This window comes from Cyprinus carpio, chromosome B6, assembly GCF_018340385.1.
Source record: "Cyprinus carpio isolate SPL01 chromosome B6, ASM1834038v1, whole genome shotgun sequence".
In the NCBI taxonomy this organism is placed as follows: Eukaryota; Metazoa; Chordata; class Actinopteri; order Cypriniformes; family Cyprinidae; genus Cyprinus; species Cyprinus carpio.
In genome coordinates, this window is record NC_056602.1 from 4,193,789 (window position 1) to 4,207,782 (window position 13,994).

The 13,994-nt window shown below is 34.4% G+C and overlaps 1 protein-coding gene across 4 annotated transcripts; it reads left to right on the forward strand.

Annotated features, from left to right (window-relative positions):
• The first annotated feature begins 1,622 nt into the window (after positions 1 to 1,622).
• On the forward strand, positions 1,623 to 12,405 carry LOC109092169 (dynein, cytoplasmic 1, intermediate chain 2a-like). Of its 4 annotated transcripts, none has more exons than XM_042725366.1 (17): positions 1,623 to 1,779; positions 3,560 to 3,668; positions 3,811 to 3,925; positions 5,137 to 5,278; positions 6,604 to 6,663; positions 7,913 to 8,028; positions 8,096 to 8,185; positions 8,264 to 8,426; positions 8,512 to 8,611; positions 8,705 to 8,830; positions 9,566 to 9,712; positions 9,793 to 9,906; positions 10,439 to 10,572; positions 10,703 to 10,847; positions 11,767 to 11,907; positions 11,981 to 12,106; positions 12,179 to 12,405. In XM_042725366.1, the coding sequence occupies exons 2-17, from the start codon at positions 3,561 to 3,563 to the stop codon at positions 12,290 to 12,292; spliced, it is 1,941 nt and encodes a 646-aa protein (XP_042581300.1). In that variant the 5' UTR covers positions 1,623 to 1,779; position 3,560; the 3' UTR covers positions 12,293 to 12,405. The 4 variants fall into 4 exon arrangements, with proteins under 4 accessions (XP_042581300.1, XP_018961452.1, XP_042581301.1 ...); XM_019105907.2 differs by having other exon boundaries at positions 5,188 to 5,278; XM_042725367.1 differs by lacking the exon at positions 6,604 to 6,663.
• The last annotated feature ends 1,589 nt before the right edge of the window (positions 12,406 to 13,994 follow it).

Sequence of the window (13,994 nt, forward strand, 5' to 3'; positions counted from 1 at the left end):
TGTAAACAGTGAAGCTCAATAAAATTTTATTACATTATATTACAATATTTTATATATATATATATATATATATATATATATATATAATATGTATATAATTATACAGTCATGGCCAAAAATATTGGCAAATATTTGTATTTGTAAATTGGTAAATATGATCAAAGAAGGCTGTGAAAATTAATCTGCATTGTTAATCCTTTTGATCTTTTATTTAAAAAAACTTCACAAAAATCTAACCTTTCACTGGATAAAAAGAATTTAAAATGAAATATCATTATGAAATGAATGATTTTCTCTAATACACATTGGCCATAATTAAGGGTCCTTGGAGAGTCTTTAGCTTCTCACCGCACATTAGGATGATATAGAGACACGTCCTCTTCCAGGCAGATTTATAACATTTTCTGTTGGTTGAAAATTCTTAATTATTGTCCTGATGGTGGAAATGGGAATTTTCACTGCTCTAGCTCTTTTCTTAAAGCCACTTCACTAATTTGTGAAGCTCAATTATCTTTTGCTGCACATCAGAAATATATTCTTTGGTTTTTCTCATTGTGATGGATGTTTTTCCTCCTCTTTATATTTCTGTGAAACAGGAAGCCAGAGCTGGATGATTTCATGTTTATTATCATGCTGGAGTGCTCAAAATTGTGACTATATGGGAATATACTTCAGAGATATTTTACTCATAAGAATTTCTAGGGGTGCCAATATTGTGTCCAACGAGTATTTGAGAAAAACATTAATTTCATAATGATATTTCCCCCCCATTATAAATTCTTATTATCCAATGAAAGGTTAGATTTTTGTGATTATTTTTTTAAATAAAAGATCAAAAGGATTAACAATGCAGATTAATTTTCATAGCCTTTTTTGATCATATTTACCAAGGGTGCCCATATTTTTGGCCATGACTGTACATTATATACATATTATATATTACATTATATTACATAAGGACAATTGAAGCAATCAAAATCAACAAAAGAGCAATGATATCCAAGTGCTATAACAAGTCTCAGTTAGCTTAAATTCAGTACACATAGCAAGTTTTTTTATTATATAATAAATAGAAAACAGATACAATAGAAAAAGAATAGAGCAAGCGTGTTTTTTTTTTGTTTTTTTTTGCTTTTGTTAATTGTATAATAATTAAAAAGAAAACAAATTGATAGAATACAAAAAAGATTAGAAAAGCTAGTGTTAGTTTTTTTTTAAAGAAACCAAGCAGTCAGTAAATGAATATTATTAAATTAATTAATGATTATTATTAATATTATTAAACCTTCTTAATGTTTTTATCCTTTATTTGTAGTAATTATTTACTTATTATCTTATTTCTATTTCTCCCTACTATCCCTGGCCCTTAGTCTTAGAATGATTGAGTAGATGACGCAAAAATCTTATTCAAAATGTTTAATAATTTTGTACATTTTTGTTGGGTTTCCTTTCATTTTGTATCTAAATGTTGTTATTTAGATTGATTATTTTGTATGTAAATGTAACTTTTTATTAAGTCTCTGCATCAGGAAATTATGTTGTGTTCAAAAGGCAGTGAAGTTCATCAGTAATCAAATGAAAGCGGTCGCCATCTAGCTGTCACTTTATGAAACGCCTCATCCGCTGTGTTTGAGAAAAGCCCTCCACGGCACCCGTAGCCGCATCCCAGATTCAGCCGTTGCTGTCACAACAAGAGAAAGAGGATAATAAGTTATTAGTAAACTGACAGAAGAATAATCCTCCCCATAACGACTCCGAGCAGCTAACGTTTTATTTCAAGTAAGAATACTGTTTTTTCTGTGTTATTCAATAGGGTTTCCGGTGTTCGACAGCGTTATTGTGTGTTTTAATGGCTCACGAGAGGCCGTCTGACGTGTGCGCTTTAACTGTCATTTACATTATAACGCTGACAGTAATACTGAAATTAATTTAAAATAAAGCACAAAATGAATTCCTCATGCGCTGTGTTTTTTAAAACATCAATTTAAATGGTTTGGAGAAGATTGAAACATAAATCAACAGCTGATGCAACTAACGTTAGACAGATGGTGTATTTAACAGACCAACGGTCCTGAGCGCGCATTTTAAACAATCGATTTAAATTTCATTAATGATCTCGTGACTTATTATGATTACAAACCGATGGTTTTATGTTAGTTTTGAGCTTTCACCGGCTATGCAGCCATATTGACTGACCATCCGGGACTCTTACAGGAGTGTCCCGTGTGTGTGTGTGTGTGTGTGTGTGTTCGTGTGTGTGTTTGTCGTTGAACAAACTCTTCTCTGGCTGCATGGTCATGGAGCTGTCTTTTAATAAACATCAATAAAAGAAATATTTAATATTATGTACTACGTTTATTATCATGAAGATCTGATTTTGATTTCTTAATTGTCTTAATTCTTAATTTTCAAGGCTGTGTGCCATTCAGAACTGAACTAAAACCAGTTCAGTTCCTGTTTTTGATCTGAAGTAGCACAGATGCGCTCAGAACACAATTATCATTCAAATCTGAGTTTATTATAGTAGAATTAAAATGCGATTGGATTTAAAGAAATGATTATAACTGTTGTAAGTAATAGTGCTTCATGTTTCAGAATGTATTACCTATAAACGTTATTTTACACATAAGAGTATTTCTGGAAACAGTAGACAAAACATTTTAGAAATAGATAGAAATAGATTCTAATGTATTCTACGTGTGAGAGAATAAATTAAAATTGATTAAAATTATGATAGGAAAGCTGGAAATTCATGGACATCTGAGAAACTGAAATTCCTCAGACGTTAATTATTTATTTATTTTATTGCATTTGTTTTTTAACCTTTATTAAACCTCTTCAGATAACAAACAGACATCATCATCATCATTGTTCAACACAGACTCAATAAATCCAAGCAGCTTACACTGAAAGAGACAAATAAATGATATCGATTGTATGAATCAGAATCCTGTGGTTCGTGTCATGAAGCAGAAGTGTCTGACTTTTTTCCCAACCCTGAAACACTAAGGCATGCAAAAAGAATCATCTTGATCGAGTTCATGGGTGTGGTGTGGTCCAGAATGATGTGTGTGATATTCTCTGAATGACCACTAGAGACTGCTCGTGTAATATGAAACATGAGGGTAATCAGCGTTATTATATGTAACCAAAATTAGAAGCAATAAAAAAGAACTAATAAAAATGACAAAACATACAAAATTGCTCAATTTAAATTGATAACAAAATATAAAAATAAAAGCTAATTTTTAAAAAATCAACAAATCTGTAATAGTATTTCAAAGATGCTAAAATATCACTGGTTATAATTATTTATAATTTTAATAATTATAGTTGTAGCATTGAATCATAACTCATAACATTATCAAAAACACAGCAGCAAGTAAATAACATTTCTTATAATGTATTGTTTTAAAGTCGTTTTTGTAATTGCATTATGTCTCAATTAATACCCCGAGTCTTTAGGATTTACCGACGAACAATAAAGGCATCCAAAGGATTTTTTTTTTTTGCAAATATACCTACCGCGAGACTTGATTTGATTTAAATCTGTCTGCAGAATGTCTGACAAAAGTGAGCTGAAAGCAGAGTTAGAGAGAAAGAAACAACGACTGGCTCAGATCAGAGAGGAGAAGAAGAGGAAAGAGGAAGAGCGCAAGAAGAAAGAGGTGAGCTGGGGTCTAAATGTCTGCAGTGATTTGATGGCTTTGTGTTTGTTATACTGAAACAACCTCTCTCTCTCTCTCTCTCTCTCTCTCTCTCTCTCTCTCTCTCTCTCTCTCTCTCTCCCTCTCTCTCCTGCTGCTGTAGCTGGATGGACGGAAGGAGGGAGCGTCTCCTCCGCAGGATGACTCTGATCTGGAGAGGAAGAGGAGGGAGGCAGAGGCTCTGCTGCAGAGCATGGGGATAGTGGACGCCTCCATGGGTACGAAACAACAAAGCATCATGGGAGATTAGGTTTTTGTCACTAATAAGCGTTAGCAACAAGCATGCTTTTTTCTAACTAACAAAAAGGGGTCGCATCGGAAGAATTCTTTTTTTCTTTAGAAAAAGCTTTTAGCGCTTTGAAAATATTCCTCCTTTCCAGTGACAAAAGACTTATTTATTGAAACCACACTGCTAAAATGGACCCTTTTCCACCATTTTTAACATCATAAATCTAGTAGCAACGTTTAGCCTATTTCCCCTATTAAAAAAGTTCAGTGTACATTTATGACGTTGTACTCTGTGGTATATATTACGTTGGCATTACATTACAGGAAACTAGTTAACGCTGCTGCGTGAATGTTAAGTGATCACATTTTTCCTTTTTTTGGAAAGTCACCGAAATGCTATTGGGGGACTGAAAATGTGAAAAGGGTCCATGACCTGTTCTGAACTTCTTTAACATTTTTCTGTTCATCAGACAGATTAACACACTTGTTACATGTTTAAATTCTGACATCATTTACTCACCATCCACTTGTTTCATACCTGAATGAGTTTCTTTTTTCTGATGAACACTAAACAAGATATTTTTAAGAATGCTGGTTAATAAACAGATGTACTTTTTCGCATAATATGGAAGTCAATGGCTACCGTCAAGTGTTTGGTTACCAACATTCAGTAAATGATGACCGTATTTTTATTTTTGGGTCAACTATCCCTTTAATCATGCCATCACAAAAAACCTAAATCAGTCGTAATGAGATCCTAAGGAGAAAACTGGATACCTGTTATAATTTCTTAAAAACATATGTGATATGATCTGTTTTAAGCTGGTTTGTTAGCTGCTCACCTAGCCTGACCAGCTGACAGAAACCACAAAACCTTCAAATAAAGCTAATTTGTTTAGTATCAATTTCTTCATTATTTCTTCTTTCTTGAAATAATTTGGTTTGGTTTGGAGTGAGCACTGATGTTTTGTTTTAACGCATGTGGATCCTGCATGAATATTAACCACTGTCCTTTTTGTCTTCTCCTTTTTTTTTTTTTTTTTGGCTCAATCCTTTGGTTTTGCTGCTTCATCGTGATTATTACATCACCCTGCTCTCACTTGATGTTGCTTACCTGCATTTTATATATTTTTTGTTTTGTTTTTTTGCCCTTTTTTTCAAACGCCCCCTTTGCTTTGCTTGCTCATGTGTGTGTATGTAGTGCAACCTCTGCGTGTGGTAACAGAGGATACATGTCTGTTTCACTATTTAGTTCCCCCTCCCATGTCCCCCTCTGCCAAATCAGTGGACACACCCAGCGAAACGGGCAGCCAGGACTCAGGAGACGGCGGCACGGGGCCGAGGTGAGACATCAGAGATCTCATATCACATATCATATCACTTTTATATCAGCCTAACTGTATACACAATCCCATTCAAAAATGTCGGGGTCAGTAAGATTTATTTATTTTTTTAAATAAATGAGTACTTTTCTTCAACAAAGATGCATTAAATTGATCAAACGTGTTTTTTAAAGACATTCCATTCAAATGAACACTGTTCTTTTGAACTTCCTATTTATCAAAGAATGCTGAAAATCCACAGAAATATGACACTGCACACCTGTTTTCAACATTGCTAATAATCAGAAATGTTTCTTGAGCAGCAAATCAGCATCTTAGAATGATTTCTGAAGATCATGTGACACTGAAGACTGGAGTAATGATGCTGAAAATTCAGCTTTGATCACTGAATATATTCACATACAAAACAGTTCTTTTAAATTGTAGTCATTACAGTTTCTACTGTATTCTTGATCAAATAAATGCAGGTTTGGTGATTAGAAGAGACTTCTTTCAAAAACATTAGAAAATCTTAATGACCCCAAACGTATGAACTGTGATGTAGTTCATTTTGCTTGAAATTTAATTCAGATATGGTTTATACTTTAAAATATCACGTGATAATGCCTGTTTTTGGATAATTAAGGGAATTAAATCATTTACAAAAGAAAGATTCTGCATCCTATTTTTTTAGTTAATTTTGCTTGAAATATCATAAAAACGGCTTCCCCAAAAGAAAGATTCTGCATCCTATTTTTTCAAATGTAAAACATAGATCATTATTTTAACATGTTGCCTGGCAAGCAAGCATAAGCAACTAAACTTTGTTTCGCTGTAAAAATGTTTTCATCATTGTGCTTTAATATCTTTTCATCTTTTTTCTCCATTCTTATAATTTGTCTCTTTTTCTGTCGTTTTTATTAAATGTTTTGAGTTTTTCTTCACTGGTAATTTCTTGTCACTACAGGTTGGCACTGTTCTCCCCATTCTGATTTTACTAAAAATAAAAAATGTGAGACAACAATTAAAAATACATTTTCAGTTTTAGTGAGTTTAATAAAAAATGACACATACAGTACATTTAGAAAGTATTCACATACATTTTCCTAATTTTGAATGACTAAAAAAAAAATCATAAAGTATACATTTACATTTTATTAATTTTTTAAGAATTCTTCTTAATGCTGTATCACCTGACTATTAAATTGCAGAAGTGAGTTTCTCTGTTTGGTATTGTGTAGTATGTGAAGCTCATCTGAAGCCTGCGTATATTAGTGTATAACAGCGACTCTTGTGTATAACTGCTCTCCTGTGTAACTGTCTGCATGCGTGTCTGTCTCTAACAGGACTCTTCATTGGGACTCTGACCCCTCTACTCTACTGCTCCATTCAGACTCTCAGCTCGGGTACTGCTGTCTCTCTCTCATTAACCATCGCTCCTGCTGTGCTTCTCCTGCTTTCTCTCCTTCATTTATCCTTCTGTCTCATTTGTCCCCTCAATCTTGCTGTCTATTTGTTTTCTTGGAGAGTCATGATGAACCAAACGGTGTGCATCGTGTGAATACGATGTGAAGTATATTTCCCTTCGGCACCTCTAACTAAATGCTGTCTAACTATATTAAAGATAAGTTCTTCTGAATTGAAAAATTGTTTTCAAACGTTTTCATCAAACATTAAACCGAGAGAGTGACCCATGATTTGTCAGTGTACTGTACAATCTTATTTCCTGTTGGAAAGAATTCCGACATTGATCCTACTGTTGCTATATTTACCTTTTCTGACCAACTTGAAATGTTCCTTATGTGACCTATAGGCCTGCTTTCACAGACAGAGCTTAGGCTAAGCCAGGATTAGGCCATAGTTCAATTAGGACATTTAAGTAATTTTTAGGGAAAAAAAAAAACATTACTGATGTCCATCTTGAGACAAAACAAAGGCACTGATATATTTTAAGATCAGTCAGTGTAAGTTTCTTTTAGTCGAAACAGCTCAGACTTACATTTTAGCCTAGGACTAGGCTTAAGCCTTGTCTGTGAAGCTGGGGGATAGAATTAAACTGTATTTAGTTTAGGATTTACTTCATAAGACTCCCTAAACCTTTTGTTTTGACATCCTTGCGCAGGTTCAAGCCTCCCATAAACCTGTTATTCACATAATGACTTTCTGGACATAATATCACCCCTCAGCAGATGAAATTTCATGAATTTCTGGTTTTCCTGTGTGCTGGTTGTTTATTTATTTATTTATTTGTTTTAAATGTAGTTGCTTATTATATTTATAATATTTTATTTTAACAAATTTATTTTCATTAAATAATGAATTCATGTTCATTAATTGATGCACTTTTTATTTATTAATTATTTTAAATGCTTTATTTAGTTATTGTTTTTACTATTTTTCATTTTGTAATTAAGTTATTTATTTTTTATCATTTATTTAAATTAATTAATTGTTTTTTATTGTTTTATTTAATTATTTATAGTTTATCATTACTTACTATTTTTATTTAGTTTTAATTTAATTAATTATGTATTGTTTATCATTTAATTACCTAGCATTTTTGTTTGTTTATTTGTTTATTTTAGATTTAATTACTTATTATTACAGTATCCCACAGTCTTTTTCGGTCTAAACATATGACTGTATTTTCTGCAGACGTGGCCCGTTGAAACTGGGCATGTCAAAGGTCACGCAGGTGGACTTCCCGCCCAGAGAGCAGGTGTTGTACTCAAAAGAGACTCAGACGCCTACACAGACTCATCACAAAGATGGTAAGTCACACACATTGCATTTCTTTAATACATCAGTGTGCGTATGAAACTAAACTCCTGTGTGTAGATGAGGAAGAGGAGGAGGAAGATTTGGCAGTGCCGCAGCCTGCTCTGGAGAATCAAGATGAGAAAGAGTCTCAGAAAGAGGAAGAGGAAGGTAGTGCTTGCAAACATAGTTAAACATGAAATATAGCTGAGCTTTTCAACTGCTGAAGGGAACTGTTTCTGTGTGTAGCGCCACCTCATGAGCTGACGGAGGAAGAGAAACAGCAGATTCTTCACTCGGAGGAGTTCGTGACTTTCTTTGACCACAGCTCTCGGATCGTGGAGCGCGCTCTCTCCGAGCAGGTAGACGTGTTTTTCGACTACAGCGGACGGGACCTTCAGGATAAAGAGGGGTGAGTGTGTTTATCTGTCAGCAGATGTGGTTTGTGTCTTCTGTGTGATGTGTCGTTTGTGATTGTTTTATTGTGTTTGTTTCAGAGAGTCTCAGGCTGGAGCCAAACTCTCGCTGAACAGACAGTTTGCGGACGAGCGCTGGTCCAAACACAGAGTGGTCACCTGTCTGGACTGGTCACCGCAGGTACGTGATCACGCTGGAAGTGTCTAACACTGCTTTTAAGACTGTTTCAGTGACGTTTCCCTCTCCTGTCCTGTTTTCTGTGCTTCCCATCAGTACCCTGAGCTGCTGGCGGCGTCATACAGCAGTAATGAAGACGCTCCACATGAGCCCGACGGCGTGGCTCTCGTCTGGAACATGAAATATAAGAAAACCACACCGGAATATGTCTTCCACTGCCAGGTGATGATCTTTAGGCATATCTCTGTGAAAGATATGCATTAAATAATGTAAATGATATTTTTGTCTTGGTATTATTCTGATCACGTTTTCAAGATCACAACTTATTTACGTCATATTTATGTTACGCAAATTACTTTTATTTTCTTAATAGAAATAAGTTGAAACAATAATAATAATAAATACATTAAAATAAATAAATAAATGAGGACACAAGTGGGTTGGAGAATGGATAAATGACTAATTAAAATTAAGTAAAATAAATGCATAAATAAACAATAAAACGTAGTAATTAAAGGTAGTAAAATAAATTAATCAATTAATTAAGATCACAAGCGGTTTGGAAAATACATGGATGACTAATTAAAATTAAGTAAAATAAATGCATAAACAAACAAACTTATTAATTAAAGGTATTCATATAAATAAATAAATGAGGACACAAGTGGGTTGGAGAATGGATAAATGGATAAATGATAAGTGATTAAAATTAATTAAAATAAATGCATGAATAAACAAACAAATAAACTTCTTAATTAAAGTTATTAAAATCAATCAATCAATAAATCAATTAAATAAGATAAGTGGACACATTAAAATGAATTAAAAGAAATGCATGAAGTACATACCAAACTAAATGTTTTAATAGTTGTAATATTTTTATTTCTCATAGATTTTTATTTGATGTAATAATCTATCATTATGAAGATGGTCTTATGGGAATGTGTGTGTGTTCAGTCTGCAGTGCTGTCAGCAGCGTTTGCACAGTTTCATCCTAATCTGGTGGTTGGAGGCACGTACTCGGGGCAGATCGTCCTGTGGGACAACCGCAGTAACAAACGCACCCCTGTGCAGAGGACGCCCCTCTCCGCCTCGGCTCACACGGTACACACAGACAAACACAGACTCGTCAGCATCATCTGCCTCCGCACTGTTCTCAATCATCTGTGTCTGTGTGTCTGCAGCACCCGGTGTACTGTGTGAATGTGGTGGGGACGCAGAACGCTCACAATCTCATCAGCATCTCCACTGATGGCAAGATGTGCTCCTGGAGTCTGGACATGCTGTCCACACCACAGGTGCAAACACACAACCATGTGAAGCACATTTCCCTTCCACACCCCGAGCACAGCTAGCTGGGTTTCTTATGCAGCAAATCAGCATCTTAGAATTATTTATGAGTGATTATTTGTATTCAAGGACTGGAGGAATGATGCTGGAAATTCAGCTTTGCATCACAGAAATAAATTATATTTGAACATGTATTCAAATAGAAAGGAGTTATTTTAAATTGTAATAATATTTCATAATATTACTGTTTTTACTGAATTTTTAATCAAATGAATGCAGCCTTGGTGAGCAAAATAGACCTTTCAAAAACATTTTCAAAATCTTAACGACCCAAACCTTTCCTAGGCAATGCATTTAGTCAATTTGGATAAGTATTAATAAAAATCAGTTTGGAAAAGTATTAATAATTAGTAATAATTATTCTATGATTCTTAAAAATGTGAACAAAAAAAAAAAGTCACTCGAATTTGAAACGGAGCCATTGTCTCTCATTCATCCAGTCAAAGTCACGCATCTGAGTGTGTGTGTGTGTGTGTGTAGGACAGTCTGGAGCTCATGTTCAAACAGTCCAAGTCAGTGGCCGTCACCTCCATGTCATTTCCTCTGGGTGACGTCAATAACTTTGTGGTGGGCAGTGAGGACGGGTCCGTCTACACCGCCTGCAGACACGGCAGGTGAGTGTGTGAGTGTCGAGCTGTTTGTGTCCGCTTCACATCCGCACAAGTGCTTTATATTGGTGCATTGTGTGTGTGTGTGTGTGTGTGTGTGTGTGTGTGTGTGTGTGTGTGTGTGTGTGTGTTGTAGTAAAGCGGGCATCAGTGAGATGTTTGAGGGTCATCATGGACCAATCACAGGCCTCGACTGCCACACAGCGGCAGGACCGGTCGACTTCTCTCACCTGTTTGTCACTTCCTCTTTTGACTGGACTGTCAAACTCTGGAGTACCAAGGTGCCAAACACACTACAAACATTATTTATATAATATTATTTAAAAACCATTGTAGTATTAATATTAATACTATTAATATTTTGAATTAACTTTTTTATTTTTATATTTTCAATTTAGTTGTTAGTTTATTTTGTTACAGTATGTGCTTTTGTCTTTTTTTTTCGTTTAGGTTTATTTTTATTTCAGTTTTAGTAATTTGAGTACTTAAACCTATTTTATTTCAGATTCAAATTCTTCAGATTTTTTTCAGATTTAAATGTTTTAATAATTTCTTTTATTTTAAGTTTTAAATCTAATGTTTGTATTTTATGTCATCTCTGCTTTATTTCACACACAAAAAAAAAAAATAATTCAATGGTTTAGTTTTAGTTAACAGTAACAACACTGGTCTGTTTGTGCGACAGATTTCATTAAAAACTGATTTTATTTAGCTATATTTTACTTTATTGTTACGTTTTTTAAAGCCATATTTACATTTTAAGTTTTATTGTAAATAATGAAGTTTAAAAATTTTAATATGTTTAAGAAGTTTTAGTAAGTTTAATACTTGAAGTAATACTTGAATACTTGTTTTATTTGTTTCTAATTTTCATTATTATTATTATTATTATTTTTTTTTATATTTTCATCAAATATTTATATTTTATTTATATATATTTTTTTATTTATATTACTGAAAACTTTTTCTTAGTTTTATTTAACAACAGCAACACTGGTCTCTTTGTACCTCTCCTGAAAATAATAAACAATAAGCTTTATTTTTATTTCAGTTTTAATTTGAGCAATTTTGGAACCTTAAACTTTAACAAGTTTTTTTTTAGTGTATGTAATGTCTGCTTCATTTCAGTGAATGAAAGAAAAATTCAATAGGTTTAGTCAACAATTAACAACGCTGGTCTGTGTGTGTCTCTCCTGACAGAACAATAAGCCCCTGTACTCTTTCGAGGATAATTCGGACTACGTGTACGACGTCATGTGGTCTCCCACACACCCCGCTCTGTTTGCCTGCGTGGACGGAGTCGGACATCTGGACCTGTGGAACCTCAACAACGAAACTGAGGTCCTAAAATCTCCTAGAAACATAATCTGAACAAATCCACGAATCTTGAATGACTGATAATCTGCTGCTTCAGGTTCCCACAGCGAGCGTGACGGTGGAGGGAAGCCCTGCTCTGAACCGCGTGCGCTGGGCTCAATCGGGACGAGAGGTGGCCGTCGGCGACTCTGAGGGCCAGGTGCACATTTATGACGTCGGAGAGGTGAGGATGCAGTTAAATGAACTTCTGCAGCTGTGGTCTGTCATTAAAACACATTTCTTGTTTTCTCTACAGCAAATCTCAGTGCCGCGGCAGGACGAGTGGACGCGCTTTGTGCTCACGCTCACCGAGATCAACGAGAACCGCGAAGACGTGGAGGAACTGGCCGCTCAGCGATTGGCTGCATGATCACCATAGCAACCCCCACTGACCAATGACGTTTCCCCTGCATTTGCATATCTCCACTCTCTCCGCAGTTACTTTAGTGACAATCTCGGGCTCTTTTTTTATTTATGGTGACAATTGTAACATTCTCGGACCTTTGTTTTTTTTAATAGAGGAAGTTTTTGTTGTTAATAATTTTGGGGTTTTGTTTTTAGTGGGATTTTGAGGTTATAGTAGTATTTGTATTGCGGGAATTTGAATGTTTTTATCTATTTGTAGGATTAGAGGCTGATTTGGAGGAAAGCGAGGATTGTTTGCTGTACAGCAACACTAACACTTCCAATATGCAAACTATTGTACAGCAACTTCAGACACTGACATAACTTACTACAGGAGAAATGTGCTTTTAAAGAGATAAACGTTCACATTATTGGATTATTTATAACTTTTTAACAGATGCATGTTGTTTTTAGCTCATAAAGACTGAACACGCGTTTGTAATAACCAAATCAGCACACCTTTAATCATGTAACTGCGTTCTGACTTCTGAATGCCTTAAAGCTGATTTTATAACATAAACACACACACACGTATCCACAATCTTCCATCACACAATACCCTCTTGGTGCTTGTTTATTCCAGCACTTATGACTTTTTTTGCCTTTGCAAAACGTTGGTAGAAATCTCTAGATCCCCGTTTTAAAAATGTCCCATGATTTGTCATTTCAAAAGGACTTGGAGAAAAACCATGGACCTTTAATTAGCATTTCAATTCAATTCAAGTTAATTTGTATAGCGCTTTTCACGATGCAAATTGTTGCAATGCAGCTTTACAGAAAATTGAACTTTCTACATTATATTAAGTGAAAGCTTATTAGTGGTGACTATCTCGCATTTCAAGCTTAAAACTTCCCTTTGGCACATATTTAGACTAGTAGACAGTGTTATTATTTTGCCATTTATTTGACTAACACATTTTTCCTTTAACGGTTAACCGTTATGTGTTTTTACCATTTTAATCTGTAGTGTTACATATTTTATTTGTCATTTGAATTTAGTGACCTCCCAGATAATAATGCAACTGCTTTAACAGAATTTTTTTAATGTTTCAGTTTACTCATTATCTGTGGATTTTAGTAGTATTTATGTAATTTATGTATTTTCTTGACATTGTATAAGCAGCATTATTTAGTTACAAAATCTCAAGACCTAAAACAGCTTCCCTCGTACATTCATATAAATTTTAGTGAACAATTCTAACAAATATTAGCATTTAGTAATGTTTTTAATGGATGTTATGTGAATTTAGCCTGGATTTTTAACTCTTTCCCTGCCAGCGTTTTTGAAAAAGGTTGTCAGCCACCATCAGCGATTTTGCTGATTTTCACTAAAATTTCTTGGCCCCCAGAATATTTTGTTGTATGAATATCTGAACACAAAATACATCAAAATAAAGATCAGACCCTCTATTTTCAAACAATTTTTTAATTATTATTATTCTAGCTTCAAGCATGCTGTTTTTATCAACACTTGAATGTAGGTAGACTTCATACAAAACAAAAAAAAAATCACATTTTTATCAACTACTACTAATATCTGTACCATATTCAGTAACATTATTAGAGCAAAGATGCAGTAGATTGCTTCCATCAGTACTCCCAAAGCTGGCACAGGCCTTTACCACATTCTGGATAGGCTGTTTTCATTTATATGCAGTTAGTGTTGA